This window comes from Tamandua tetradactyla, chromosome 1 (assembly GCF_023851605.1).
Source record: "Tamandua tetradactyla isolate mTamTet1 chromosome 1, mTamTet1.pri, whole genome shotgun sequence".
NCBI lineage: Eukaryota > Metazoa > Chordata > Mammalia > Pilosa > Myrmecophagidae > Tamandua > Tamandua tetradactyla.
Window position 1 is genome coordinate 34,734,905 of NC_135327.1, and position 15,545 is coordinate 34,750,449.

The following is a 15,545-nucleotide window of genomic DNA, read 5'->3' on the forward strand; positions in this document are numbered from 1 at the left end:
GGTTTCTATTTCTAGCTGCTCCAAGATACTGAGATTAAAAGAAATATCAATATAATGATTCAGCAATCATGCTCATTTGTTAAACCCTATCTTCTCTGTATAACTCCACCATCACCTTTGATCTCTCTCCCACTCTTCAGGGGTATTTGTTCTCTGCCCATTCTAATTTTTCATATTGGAAGGGGCTGTCGATAATATGGGATAGGGGGATAAACTAGTTAATGTCCTGGAGAGGCTGGGCCCTCTCTTGACTATCCTTCTATAGTTGGCTTCTAATTTTGTTGCACGTGGTCAGTGACTTTGTGTGAACTGTCTAAATTTTGCTTTTTTGAATTTGAAATTGAATCTGTAGTCTAACAGGTGGTTGTAGGCAGTTGTCAATATTAATTAATGAAGTTATGGTCTCTGGTGCTAAATTCTTGTATATAATATATGCATGTTATCAAAGCTTGTCCTTTGTGTTATTCTAATTCCAAGTGGAAGTTTGCAAACCACTGGCATAGAATATTCCATCATCTCAGCACATTCCCTCATGCCCCTTCCCAGTCAATCCCCAAAGGAAGGGTTATCTTTAAAAATCATTTTTGTTTTATTTTACATAACATAAAATTTGCTGTTTTGACCATTTTTAAGTATATAATTCAACGGCATTAATTATTTTTACAATGGTGTACTACTGTTACCACCTTCCATTACTAAAACTTTTTCATCACCCAAAGCAAACCTCTATTTATGAAGCAATAATTCCCCATCCCCCCCACCTCACCCCCTCCCCAGCCTCTGGTAGCCTCTAATCTACCTTCTGTCTCTCTCAGTTTACCTATTCTAGATATTTCATGTAAATGAAATCATACGATATCTGTCTTTTGTTCCTGGCTTATTTCATTTGTAACGTTTTCAGTGTTTATCCCATTGGAACATGTATCACAGTTTCATTCCTTTTTATGTCTGAATAGTATTCCATTGGAGTGTTTCTTAAAATGAAATATTCCTCTTCAAACCAATTGGTGTTTTTCACTCCAATATCTATTTTGTCTGCCAAAACTTTTGTTTTCGTTGGTATTGTGTATCTTTATTTTGGTCCTTTAGTTTTCAACACTTGTGTCATTTTGTGTTTCTTACAAACAGCGTGTGACTCTAGTGATTAGAAAATAAAATCCAATCCAAATCTCAGTCTTCTAATGCACCGATTTAATCCAATCACATTTTTTGAGATTCCTGATGAGTTTGGATTCATTTCTGCTGGCTTATGCTTTTTGTTTGCCCTGCTTTATTATCTTTTAATGCTATTCTACATTTTATTAGATTGAGTTTTCTTCCTTTTTTCCTAAAATGATTTATAATTTTATATCCTAATTCTTTTTATAGCTACCTTAAAAATTTAATGATCATTTAAACTTCTGATTTTCCATCAATATCTACAATTAATTGATACTTATGTCAGTACCAAACTGGCTACTCATGAGCTAAATCCAGCCAGCAGGGTATTTTTTCTTGTTTGGCCAATTTTTACGTGTTTTAATACATTGTTTAAAAAAGTTAATGTGATTAATTTTAGTTCGATCATGCCCTTTCCCTTTTGCCTGAGAGTAGACATGCATTTCTAGTTACTTTCAGTGGTCCTAGAGGCATCTGAGTTTGCAATCCAACATGTAAGGTTTTGTTCTTCTGTTCTCCAGGAGTGGCTTTTACCATACTTTCCTTCTAATTCTTTCTTCTTTCTGCCCTACCCTTGTTGAGATCATCTAGGACAGTGCTTTTCAAACTGCAAATTTATGCCCATTAATGGATACTAAATTCAGTTTAATGAGTTTCAGTCAAAGAGGATTTTTGACACTGTTCAACAGATAAGGTTCGCAACTTCCCAAGGTCAGTGCCAGCAACCCAGCATTTTATATATTCAAACTTCATCCTTTATATTAAGGATCATTAATAATATGGTGAGAATAGACATCTTATAAGCTATGAGTCAAAGAAGAAATACAAGGGAAACTAGAAAATATTTTGAGAGTTCACATGATTTTGTTATATGGTATGTGATATCAACCCATTGTATTTCAAGTAGGGTAGCCTGACTTACAAATCAACTCAAAGGTATTTCTTAAAATAATTACGAAGATATGAAATTTCATCAGAACATCTTAGTGCCTTCCAAAGTGCTCAAAGAATAATAGATCAAATTGAAATCAACTTAATTTCATTCAGTCATACAAAATACATATTTAATATGTTACTCAGTGCTCTCCAATATACATAATCTTTCTTGTGTGGCGTCTTTTGTCAGTATAATTATTTTGAGATTTGTCCATGTGGTTGCGTATATCAATAGTTTATTTCTTTTTATTTTGAGTAGTATTTCATTCCAAGGACATAATTTGTTTATACTTTTACCATTTGATGGACTTGGGTTGTTTCCAGCTTTGGGCTGTTGTGATCAGAGCTGCCATGGGCATTTTTGTATAAGTCTCAGTGTCGACATACACTTTTGTTTCTCTTTAGGCATAAAATTGCAAGCCACCCAAACCCTACAGCAAGCAATGGAAGAGTGAGTCTGGAAGTTAAGAGCAGGGCCCAGGACTGCCTAGGGTAGCCAGAGCAGAGGATCCAAGCACCTGTTTGCTCAGGCGTTTATTGGTGGCCTTTAGATGGCAGGTTATTTGCTTTCTTATGGACTCACCATTTTCTTTTGGAATCAAGTTGTGAATCCTCCTTGGCTTCCTCCAACTTCTCATTGCACCTATTCTTCCCCTGTTAATTATGCCCAGGACATTTTCTCCAACTAGAATAAAAACATGGTGATGACAAAGTTGACACTGCAGCCAAGGTGCGACTTTGTGCCAGGTTCTCTTGTACGCCCTACCTTTATTATTGTGCATCATCGTTCCATTAGCCTCGCAAAGGAGAGACTGTCATCCCCTCTGTGCAGTGAAGAAACTGAGGCACAGAAAACCTAATTGCCTTACTCAAGACTGCATAGCTAGTAATGGTACAGCTGGAAGTTAAACCCAGATCGCCTTGGCTTCAGAGCTTGCGCATTTAGCTACAGTGCCATGTGCCTTTTCTCGTTGAAAGGGTCGATTGTGCATGGAATTTAAAATACCATTTTAAACTGTTCTCTTGTCATCTGGTTAAATCCTGTCTCCCTGACTTAGTGTTTCCGCCCAGCAGCCTGTTCCTAGCAGTCCAACCAGACCCCTCTGTGATGTTCTCTGGCACCAGGCCCTGCTCTCAGAGCCCACCATGGCCCTCCTGCATGACTAATAGCTGTCTCCCCAACACTGTGAGCACAGCAAGGGCATGCGTTTCCCTTGGCTGCCCTTTGCGTCCTGTGCCGTCACTGTGCTGGGTGGCTCTGGGTGAGTGAGTGTCATTATCAGATGTTTATTCAATCAGCATTATTGAGTTATTTTTTACATATTGTAAAATTCACCAATTTTAATGTACAATTTAGTGAGTTTTGACAAATGTATACAGTTGTACAGTTGTGTAACCACAACTACAATCAAGGTAAAGAATATTTCCATCTCCCTAAAAATATCCTCGTACCTCTAATGACCGGTCCTCTCTCTCCACCCCCAGGGCCTGGCAATCACTGTTCTGATTTTCTGTCCCTGTGGTTTTCTTTTTTAGTATGTAGCCTTTTTTGTCAGGCTTGTTTAACTTGGTATAATACTTTTGAAATTCATCTATATTATTGCATATATCAGTAGTCCACTGCATATTTTTTAAATGACCTTAAATATTTTGGAGTAATCATTCCAGAAATATATAGCCCTACTAAGGCTTTGAGCAGCAGTTCTCAGAGTGTGATCTGGAGACTTGTGGTCCCCAAGGTTCTTTCAGAGGGTCAGATGGTCAAACCGATTTTCACAGTAGCATTAAGATGCTTTGTGCTTTTCTCTTGTTCTCTCACGAGTATAAGGGGGGTTTCCAGTCATACATGATGGGTGATATCATGGCAGATTGACAACAGGAGCAGATGAAAGGCCCTAGCTATCTTCTTTAAAGCCATCTGTCTTAGAAACTTAGTAAAAATGCTAATATGCTCGGCGGTGCAGTGGTGGCTCAGTGGCAGAATCTTGTCTGCCATGCCAGAGACCTGGTTTCAATTCCTGGTGCCTGCCCATGCAAAAAAAACAAAAAAAAAAAGGAAAGAAAGCTAGTAGGCTCTTCTCATTAATTTTTTTTGTTGGAAATATTGCTATTTTTCATGACAATTGTTATTTATATTAATCAGTAAAGTTTTAAAAATTATTATTATTAGATGGATTAATTTTAAAATTTTAAATTTAAAAAAATTTTCATGTGATAAATAGTGGTAAATATAAACCATATAAACAAAAACACTTTGGGATCTTCAGTTTTTGAGTAGAGGGTTCCTGGGACCAAGAAGGTTGAGCTAGAAACATTTTCGATAGGTACAGGAATGGCTAAAGAACTGGCAGCTGGTTAGGGAATAGAAGAGAGTTCGAGACCCCATGGTGAACGTGTCTCCCACAGTTGGGCTGAGTGGTGCCAAAGGGGTAGGAGCTATAGGAACAGCAGGGGGGCAGCAGGGACCTTGTGTTCAGAGACATGCTGGGAGAGGAGGTATGTTGTGTGCGGGAACATGCAGGGAGAGGAGGGGCCTTATTTGCAGGGACATGTGGGGGGAGGAGGTATCTTATATGCAGGGATAGCAGTGGTCTTGTATGTGGGAAAGGGTAGGGATCTTGTGGGCAGGGACAGCAGGAAATTTCTGTGCAGGAACAGCAGGGGTCTTTTGTGTGGGGACAGCAGGGTCTTGTGTGCAGGGACAGTAGGGGTCTTGTATGCAGGCACAGCAGGGGCCTCATGTACGGGGACAGCAGGGACCTTGTGTGCAGGGACAGCAGGGGCCTTGCTTTCCGCCCCGTTTCCCCAGGGCCTGACTGGCGAGTTCTGTTGCCATCAGGGCTGTGCTCCCACAGGTAGCTAATAAGTAACTTCCTCCTGCAGCCAGGCAGGCTTAGGGGAACCACAAGGCTCAGAGAAGGCAACTCTCTTCCAACATGAAGTTGCATCTGGGCTTTGATTTAAGGTTGGAGCACTTTCTCAGAATCTGATTTTGCTTCTGTACTCCTTTGCAAGGGAAATTGTCGGGATTGTTTCTTTTGCTTTCAGGAAACTAAGTTTTTTCTCTAGTAGGGTTCTAAGCTCAAATTAAAAGGCTGTCTGAAATAATTATTTTAACAAAAGCGAAATAGGAGGCTACTCTTATTACTGGCAGTATTCTTATGGGAAAAGATAAGAGGAATTTGGTTTTGTAATTTTGATAATGTATCATTAAACCATAGCATAATTACACCTCTTGCCTTTTGACCTATTAATTGCGTTTCTTTTCCAGGCGAAAGGGCCTGTGGTTCCGCCTGAGGAAGATACTTCTCTGTGTTTTGGGCTTGTATGTTGCCATTCCATTTCTCATCAAACTCTGTCCTGGGATACAAGCCAAACTGATTTTCTTGAATTTTGGTAAGCGTTATGTATCAATTTTTCCTTTAAGACTTCATTTTCAATGTGATGTCTGATTTTAGTGGGTGTGCCTTTATTTTAGTTGAGATATAATTTACATTTAATAAAATGCAGAAATCCTAAATGTGCAGCTTAAGTACCAGTCAGTTTATATATGTATATATAACCACCCCTAGTTCAAGCAATAGAGCATTTCTGTAACCCCAGAAAGTTATCTCGTGTCCCTTCCAAATGAAATGATGTCTCTTAAAACTGCCTCATGATTGCTTTCCAGCGCTAGCATTTGTATGCACAGGCGATTGCACTGCTGGGGGTGGGTGGATGTTTTCTGTCCTCAGCTGGGATGAATAAAACATGTCAACAACATTGGGAAAGTCTTTTGAAGCTATTGTTTTAGGGATGCTTTGAAGAGTTGTACAACCTAGGAAGCTAATTGTCCTTAGAAAGATGTGTACTGAAGAACATAGTTACCTTGTATTTTTGTAATTAGCCTTTTTTCTCAAGAAGACAAAAAGAAAATCAGGTTTGATTTCTATGGAATTTCATGCTGGCTTTGTAACTGCCATAGTCTTCTTGAGTTGCTCTGGATCTCTTGTGTTCCAAAGTTTTTCTTTTCATGCCATTTATTACTTTTGGAGAAATGGGGGGAGGAAGGTGCAGAAGTGTTGAGCTTATGAAATAGAAGGTAAAGGGCTCTTGTGTACATGGTTGCCAGAAATAATCCTTTAAAGGAGCATAATTTTACACCTGCAGGGTAAGACTGCAGGAAGGGTCTGCTGCATTGTGGTGACAGACATTTAAGGATAGGGCATGGAGTCGGTTTATGGACAGCATTCAAACAGGAAGTTACTTAAAATGCCACTCATCCTGAAGCCAGCTACATGTGCTCCTTAGCTGTATTGAGTTTGAAAAGAGTAGGTTTGGGAATTAGAGGCCTAGAAAACTGGAGTTGATGTGGAGGCAGGAGGGGAAGTGGAAAGGGAAGGAGGAGGAGGAGCTGACAGTGCAAGGAGGAGGAGGAGGAGGAGGTGGAGATGCAGGGAGAGGGCAAGCAGGTTTTAAGGGTGTTGATGCTGTGTGTGTGACTGTGGCCTGGGAAATTCAAAGCCAAGGGTGGGTGAGGTAGGGTCAGGCAGTCAGAAGACCTGAGGGCTTGTCATCTGTAATAACACAAAGCTTTGCAGTTGTGTGGGTGTCCACGTTTGTGATGGCACGTCTATAATAGTCTTAGCCATGGAAACTTTGCAGTTGTGGATTACAAAAGAATTGCTGCTCTTTATACTCATAAGAGGAACAGGAACGAGAAGGCCAATATTTAACACTTTGTGGATCTAAAATATATTTTTTATTTGGCTGTCTTAAAATAACTATTATATTACATGTACTATACTGAGGCATTGATTTTCTCTAACGGAAGAGTAGCTGAACTTCTAGAAGTTGCCACATGTGAGAATCACAGTCACATGTGAGAAGCACATGTGAGAAGCCCAGCTCAAAGAAAAGGAACTAACAATATAATAAAACCAAGGAGTTTTGTTTTTCTGAATTTGATATTCCTTCCATAGTCAGTCCAGGTCAGAAAAAGAATTAGGTATATACCTAAACACAATGCCACTGGCTGCAGCCTTCCTGGGGCGGTTGGAGTGTGACCCCAGGGACAGGCGGGCCCGAGTATGACCACAGCATGTGGACCCAAGTGTGACCCCACAGCTGAGTGGGCCTGGTGGATGCTGGGTGCCCTCGTTGCAGGGCTGTGGTGGGCGCAGGAAAGTCTCATGAAAGACTTGCATGGAAATGAGTTTCTTCAAACCATTTGAGCTGCTTTAGACACAGGTCACAAATTTACTCTGCTGGTTTCCTAATGAAATAGCACAACCTTCCACGGCAACAGAACTTGGGCCCCAGAACAGAAGTTGAGCCCCATTGCCCAGAAGAGTTGGGCTGGCCGTGGGGGCATCCTGAACCTAGCTCTTCCCTCCCACATGCCTGTTAGGAGTAGAGTAGCCCATGTAGTATTTTAAAACGAAATTGCTGTTGGTAGGCAATATGTTAAAAATCTGCATGGCTGAATTATTTTGAGAAGTTGCCAGTAGATCAGATATTCGCAGGCCCCTTTCCCTGAGGTCTCCCACTTGAGGCCTACCTGCCCCAGTGGGCACTGGCCTGTGATCCCGTCCAGTGTATGGCCTCTTGCCCAGGTGAGCCTCCCAAGGGTGGATCTTGGTGTCTGCTCCTAGGGAAAGAGCATTCTCTGGTAAGTAGTGGTAATGGGTGTTCAAAATCACAGTTGCTGCACAGTCTCCCCTCTGAGAGTCTGGGGGAGCCCCCAGAACTGGATGTAAGTGGGTGGTGCCTTGAGGACACACTGCAGCTCCTCAATTATTGATTCCTTAGGATCCTTGGATTTCTGTTCAAAACTAGAGGAAGTGCAGCAATCCTCTGGATCCCAAAATGTAATTAAAATATTCTTAAATTCACAGCAAGTCTATCTGAAACAAAATTTATAAATCAGATAATCTTTAGAAGAAACATAGAACCCATGATTTAAGGCATTATTATACTTTACATTTTCTTTGTAAGTAAAAAATACATGATCACTCTAAAAAACAAAAACCAAAAAAGATATAACTGACAATCTCTGGATAGCAGAAACAAGAAAATGAAATTGCTTTGATAAAATCCGTGTTAACATTTTAGTGTACTTCCTGCTGGTCTTTTTTGTACTGTTCTGTGCACATACATATAAATGCATACACTTCAAATGTACATGTTCAGAAGTCTGAGTCTATCTGAACTGTTTGTGTGACACTGACATTTGTGGTTTTGAAATTTAGAGCATCTTCCCACAGCTCTTCTGCCCTCAGACCTTGTGAAAAGGGGTTTCTTAGTTCCGAGGCTGGGCCAGATGGTCCTTCCTAGTGATTGTGTTAGGGAGTTTTTAGAAATAGGTTAGATATCAATCATTTGCTTGTTTTAAAGCAAAAGGGCAGCCAACACCTCATTCCAGCAGTGTTCCACATTCATTGGAACTACAGTGCCCAGCCTCCTGTTTTTCTCCCTATCGCAGACCTGGTGAATTCGCAATATCCTCCTTTTCTTTTCTTTTTTCTTATGGAAGCCCCTGAAACCTTCATTGCATCAAGTAGCGGAAATTTGATAAAGCCCAAGTAACCCTCCCCAACCTTCCTAGCAGGGCTGCATCTTTCAGCTCACGTTAGGGACAGGCTTCTCTGCTCCTTGTCCTGATTGGAGTGAGGGCTGACCTAGGTGCTTAGAGCCTCAGTCCAAAGTGTCCACTAACCACTAACCAGTTTCAGTCTTTTACCCTGTCACATATTCTCCAGATTAGCTGGGAAAAGCCTGACAGAGTAGGTTATTTTCCGTTACTTGTGTGGTGTTCATTATTTATGGAGCACTCTTATGTACAGGGTCCTCTCTAAATTTGCTTGCTGATGTTTGTGACTGCTGAGAGACTGTTAGGCTAGAGGGTGGATGGTGGAAACATGGGAGGAGGAGAAGCCAGGCCTCAGTCCCTAGCTAGAAGGACCTCTTTCAGCCCTTGGCATGGGGCCTGACTCCTGGACTCTTGGGCTAAACAGCCAAGCTCTGCTTGAGGCTGAATCTTGTAGTGAACAGATGAGGAGAGAGCTAGTTCATGTATGTCTGAGGCCTGTGGAGAAGGTTCCTGCAGTGGGGCACAGATCCCAGACTCCCCCTGCCATCTGCCTCAGTGGGGCTGCTTATGGGCTATGGCTCTTTCTTTGCCCGTTTTGCATGAAGCAGAAGTCTCTAGGGAATGTGTGGTTTGGCTGGCATCCCAGAGCTGCATGTGGCAATGGCGAAGGGGCTCTGACTCCAAGGAGCTCAGAGGGCCCTGGAGCTCACCCAGCACAGTGTGCAGGGACAGTCTGCCCAGGGAGACCTGTACCTCAAGATCTTTATCTTCTATCCCCTGGACCCCGGGCACACATATTCCTGTTTGTTATCTTTTTGTTTTGTGAAATTTCTGCTCTGGACCAGGAGTGGCAGGTGGTCCATGCGGCCACTGCTGTCTGGGCTGTTGACCAGACATATGATGGGCAGAGGGGTTGCTGAGGGCGGGGTAGGGGCACACATGCAGCGTCTGCTGGATTCTAGAGCAGTTACTATGCTCCCTTTCCACAGTTGTTCCTAAAACAGAAATAAAAGTCAACTGGGAATGCTGTGAAGACCAAAAGTAGGGGCTCAAACAGACCAGTGTACATTGTGGCATTGTTCACAGTGGCCAGAAGGCAGAAGCAGCTCAGGTGCCATCAACAGATAAGTGGATGAACAAAGTGAAATAAATCTATGCAATGGAATAATATTCAGCCATAATAAGGGATCAAGACAGCCCTGATCCAGATGGAGAAGAGAGAGTTCGGGCTCCATCCCCTATTGGAGCCTGGAATAACCAGCAAGGACTGGTAAAGACATCGTAAAAGCAGTGGGATATCCTAGCACCATGGCTGGCTCCACCCCCTCCCCTCAGCGGCTGGCACTTCCAGTGCAGGTCCCTGGTGCCGGTTCTAGAAGGAGCAGAGTAGCCCTTGGGCACATCATGGGGACATGTATGTCTGACCCAGTCTGTCTGGAGGTGACCTGACTTGCCCTCCATGTAGAAGGTAGCTCACTGAGCTCTCCTACAGGACACTACCAGTACACAGGCAAGTGTCTGCCTGGGGCAGGAATTGCTGTCTCTAGGTGTGATGTCTGGGACTGTTAGGAAACTGTTTCCTAGGGAAGAGGGGACATCTCTATCTGTGTAGGGTGTAAAAAACAAGGGAATTCCTAGAGCTATCAAATTGTAAAATGCTGAAGTTTATAAAAAGATAAAATTCTGAAAGCTTCAAGAGAGAAGCAACATTTCACATACAAGGGAGCTTCAATAAGATTATATCCATTTCTCATTGGAAACTATGGAGGCAAGGTGGCAGTGGGAGGATAATTTAAGGCGCTGAAAAGAAAATGCTAGCCAAAATTCTATATCCAGCAAAACTGTCTTTCAAAAATGAGAGGGAGATAAAAGCATTTCCAGATAAACAAAGACCAAGGAACTTCATCACCACTAGACCAGCCCTACAAGAAATGCTGAAGATAAATTCTGCAGGTTGGAAGAAAAGGACACAGACAATAGATTGAAGTCACGTGAAGAAATTAAGTTCTCTAGTAAGAGTAACAACTTGGATAAATATAAATGCCACCACTATTGTATTTTTGGTTTATAACTTCACTTTGTACTTACTATAGGATCTAAAATGTGGATTCACACAGTGTAATGATAAGACTGTGGTTTTGAACTCATAATGTATAAACATACAATTTGTGATAATAACTGCATAAAGGTGGGGGAACAAAGGGTTAGAAACATGGTTTGAGTGTAACATTGCAGTTAAGTTGGTATCTAAAAAACCAAAAGTATTATAAATTTATGATATTAAATAATGTCCCCGCAGTGACCACAAATAAAATATCAGAGAATATGCAAGCTCATAAAGACAGAAATTACAGTGTGAGCAGCTGGGAGTGGGGGCAAGGGGAATGGGGAATTAATGCATAGTGGATGTGGGTTTCTCTTCTGGGAGGTGGAAAGTTTTAGTAATGAAAGTGTGGTAGTTGAGGGTACCTCAACTATGTAAATATGAATAATCTCATTGAATGGTATGCTTGGGAGGGGCTGAGATGGGAAAGTTTATATATATATTCCCACAATTAAAAAAAAGAACGAGCAACTAAAGAGCCTGTGACAGTTAAATGCAATATGTAATCCTGGATAGACTCTTTAATAAGGGAGAAAACGCCTAAGAAGATGTTGTGGGGACATATGGAAAAATTAAGATATAGACTGTAAGTTTTATATAAATATTAAATTTCTTGAACTTGATAATTGCACTTAAATTGATTACCTGAACAGATATCCTTGTTCTTAGGAAATGTACATGGCAGAATTGTGTTAAAGGAACATATTCAGGTGTTCAGAAAATGAATAGATAAATAGACATATAGATGGATAGAGATATCTTGGATTTAGAGATTGATGGATAGATAGAATGACATGGCAAATCTGGCAAAAAGTTAAAGTTGATGGATTTCTGGTTATCTAAGGACACAAGGGTATGCTGGAGTTCTCTGTATGGGGTTTGAATTATATTTGTAATCTTCCGGTACATATGAAAATATTTAAAAATAAATAGTTTTTTTAAAAGGGAGACGTTCTGATACATATACAACATGGATGAACCTTGAAAACATCTTAGTGAAATATGCCAGATGCAAAAAGACAGATATATCTCACTGATATGAAAGATTTAGAAGAGGCAAATTCCTAGAGACAGAAAGATTAGAGGTTATCAGGGACTGGGGAGGGGAGTAATGGGGAATTACTGTTTAATGGGTTCAGAGTTTCTGTTTGGGTTGACTAAAAATTTTGGTGTGGTTGGTGGTGATGATAATATGCCACTGAATTGTGCAATTAAAGGGTTGGAAATAACATGTATTATATATATATACATATATATTATATATGTAATAACAATTGCAGAAAATAAAAATAAATTGGGAGACAGGATTCTTGGAATGAGACTTCCCTAAAAGAAAAATTGACTTCTGGGTTCTTAGATTTCTTGGGCTTGGAAGTTTACTTGGAAGTTTTCTGCTCATCCTTGTAAAGACCTCCTTTGTGGTCCAGGAATCCTTTCAAAACTCTTGCGTGGTTTATTTTCCCATACCTTGTCCTCCTCCGCAGACACCAAGAGCTGAGTCAGTGAAAGCCAGGTGCCCTCTACCCCCAGGGACACCTACTCTCCATCTGGCCAGGGAGAGGCAGGGGTATTTCCATCTTCCAGAGGCAGAATTGACTGGCTGTGGAGTCTGTGTTTGGAGAGCTGAGGCCCTGGGTCGCTGGAGGGTTTATTTCAGGATGTCAGCTTACCTGATGGCTGTCAGATGAGGAGCTTGCCCACTAGGCTGCAGCTTCAGTGTTCCAGGAGTGTGGACATTTCGGAGGGGGCTCCTACGGTCTGAAATAACACCCTAAATGGAGAGACCTTCTCCTGTCAGGAGAGTCCCCACTACCGGAATAAAACCCTTGCTCCTCACTTTTAAGGCTTCTAGCACTGAACCAATTTATCTTTCCCATCCTGGCCAATGAGTCAAGAGTGAGGGCTGTACTCAATGAAATCCCTAGAATGAAATCCCAATTCATAGAGAGATTGTAGATGAGGGATCACTAGGGGACACGGTAGGCTGGGAAGAGGGAATTATTACCTAATGGATGCAGAGTTTTTACTGCAAGTAATGAAAAAGTTGGCGTGATAGATGTTGGTGAGAGTCACAATGTTGTAAATGTAACTAATACCACTGAAAAGTACGCGTGAAAGTGATTAAATGGAAAATTGTGAGTTGTATATATTTACTGCAATAAAAAGAAAAAGAATGATGATGGTGGAGTTGCTGCTGAAGCTAGGTCTCAGTTTTATCAGGTCTGTGCCCTGGAACAGTGATGTAAGGAGAGTTGTAGAAGGGGACAGGGGCACCCTGCTTGTCGGGGCGGGGGAGACTCCAGGTGTGAAGAAAGCCCCAGTGGGGCAGGGATGCCCTGCCTGGGGGTACCCAGAAACATGAGATGAGTTCAGCCTTTTAGGAAGCAGGAGATATGAGCAGCAGCTGTGGTGGGAGACCTCATTTTGCTGGGTGGCCTGGTCTGAGAGGCTCAGGGGAGTTTGTGGAGGAGGAACACAAACTCATGATTGGTCGTTTAATTTATTCAGCAAATGTTTATTGAGCCGGGACTATGAGCAACTCTACTGCTTAGGCTCTGCGGATACAGCAATGAAGAAAACCAGCAAGGATCTCTGCCTTTGTGTGTCTAAGTCTGTAATTAGGCAACATAAGCTAAATAAGTAAGTGTATAGAATATTGGGTGCATTAAGCCCCTAGGAGAAAAATAAAGCTGGGAGGGACTTGCAGACTTAAAATTGGGTGTCCAGGGAAGACCTTGCTGAGAAGGTGATATTGGAGGAAGTGAGAGGGCTAGACATGCAGGTGCATGGGAGGAGAGCATTCCAGGTAAAGAGGTCAGCAGGTGCCAAGCCCTGGGGTGGAAGGTGGGTGGGTGTGGCTCAATGAAGGGGACAGTGGGGGAATCTTTGGTATCTGTTAAAGTGTGAAGTTATTTAGCGAAACTACTCTCTTTCCCAGAGAGAACTAACAGGTGCTGGCTTTTTTGTAAAGGTGGATCAGCACATTGTTCTATGTCACTGCCCTCTTTGGAGGTTTCCATTGTACAAAGTGAGTAAATCCCATCTCGGGATTTCTTCAGCGTTTTCCAGTTTTCAGTTAAACTTGTCTTCACAAATTGTGTTGATTCAGTAAATCTATAGTGTCTCTAAAAAAAATGTTCATCAAAAGCAGTAAAAAGTATGGTGGTACATGAGGAAGAATGAAGCACCATTCCCCTATCCCCTGGCAGCAGCAGCGGTATCCAGGCCCATTGTTCTGTATACTTCCCAAGCCTCTGGGGAGTGGTATGGAGTCTTCCTCAAGGTAGATGTTACTGTTGATGTTCTTTGGAGTTTCTACAGAAACTTGATGGGGTAGTGTACCTGGTGACCCACTGCTCACTGTTGCTGTCATCTGTGTGGCGTGGATGTCCTGCCAGGTCTAGACTGGTTTAACGGCCCTGTGGTTTTCCCCACTTTGAGGAACCACACTTTATATAACCGTGGCCCTGCCGGCAGATCGTCTCTTAAGTTTAAGGTTCCTGGTGTATTACTGTACTTCAGTCAGCTCAGAATGTATTTTGTGTCCGTATACCCACACTCCATCTTCTCCCACCATTTCTATGTTCAGAGACTTCAGAATCCCCTTTAACTTGTTCATCACCCACTTCCAGGTCATCAAGTTCTGAGGTTGCAGCTCCCTGATGTCCATCCCCTTTCCTGTTGTCCCTCCTGCCACCACCCTAGCCCAGGCTCGCTTGGTGTCTCTCTCCTGAGCTACAGCATGCCTGGTGAGGCCCAGGGCAGCTTCCCTTTCTCATGGATATCTGCTCGAAGCTTGAACACCCTTCCGTTGTCCTGTATTTGTTCAGATCTTGCTCTTCCTAGAATTTCTGTTGATGAGCTCACCCCAGCCCCACATGTGATTTGGGGGTCTGAGTGTGGCTGGCAGTGTTGTGTTGGAAAGCACTTGGCACTTTTTGGAAGCTTCGCCTCAGCTCACACAGGTGTTGGGCATGTCCACACCCACTAATTTCCTTCTTTGTCTCCTACAGTGAGGGTACCCTATTTCATTGACTTGAAAAAGCCACAGGAGCAAGGTTTGAATCACACATATAATTACTACCTCCAACCAGAGGAAGACGTGACTATTGGAGTTTGGTAAGTGTTGATGGCTCTGTGGCTATCCCAGGAGGTGGGAGGGGCCTGGGAGATATGGCAGTGCTGTCCTCAATGTGTTCCTCTAAAGCTGCTGCTTGTCCACTTTTATCTTTACCCTTTCCTTTTCCAAGGCGAGATGTCAGCTAAAGTTGAGCTAGTGGTGCAAGACTGAAATGGCATTCTGAACTTTTCGAAACAGCAGAGGCTTTGTAAGCCAGATTATTTTTTTACAGAGAGCTTTATTTCAAGGGGTGGCAGAGAGTGATGGAGGAAACAAACCAGAAACAGAATATAAGCACAGAATTGCAAACACAGATTTGCTATATACGTTTTCTTTTCAGACAGGTAATATGCAGATACTGAAGACATCTTGATTTCTATTCACACCTATTTCGGCAATTAATGATGATGTTGCTTGTTATCTAGTATTTACTTTTTTGGCCATAAATTTAGATTGGACTTAAGCTCTGTAGCTTTTTTTTAAATCTCCTTGGAATATGTCTTAATGTTTTTTTGTTTGTTTGTTTTGTTTTTTACTGAGCAAGTAGATGTTTCCAAACAATTGCATAATTGCTGTGGGATTTTCTCTCTTCTCGCAGAAGATACTCCAAATCTCTGTTCCTTTATATCGCTGGATTTATTATCCAGGAGCTGTCT

General features: G+C 42.0%; 1 protein-coding gene across 2 annotated transcripts in view; it reads left to right on the forward strand.

The window, feature by feature from the left end:
• ABHD12 (abhydrolase domain containing 12, lysophospholipase) overlaps positions 1–15,545 on the forward strand; it is an 88,218-nt gene that overhangs the window by 46,423 nt on the left and 26,250 nt on the right. Inside the window, exons 1-3 of one of the 2 annotated variants that reach the window (XM_077114166.1) lie at positions 4,953–5,059; positions 5,366–5,490; positions 14,783–14,888. In XM_077114166.1, the coding sequence (XP_076970281.1) occupies positions 5,031–5,059; positions 5,366–5,490; positions 14,783–14,888 (260 nt within the window). In that variant the 5' untranslated portion in view covers positions 4,953–5,030. Of the gene's footprint in view, positions 1–4,952; positions 5,060–5,365; positions 5,491–14,782; positions 14,889–15,545 lie in introns of those variants that run through there. The other variant, XM_077114160.1, reaches the window with a different exon arrangement.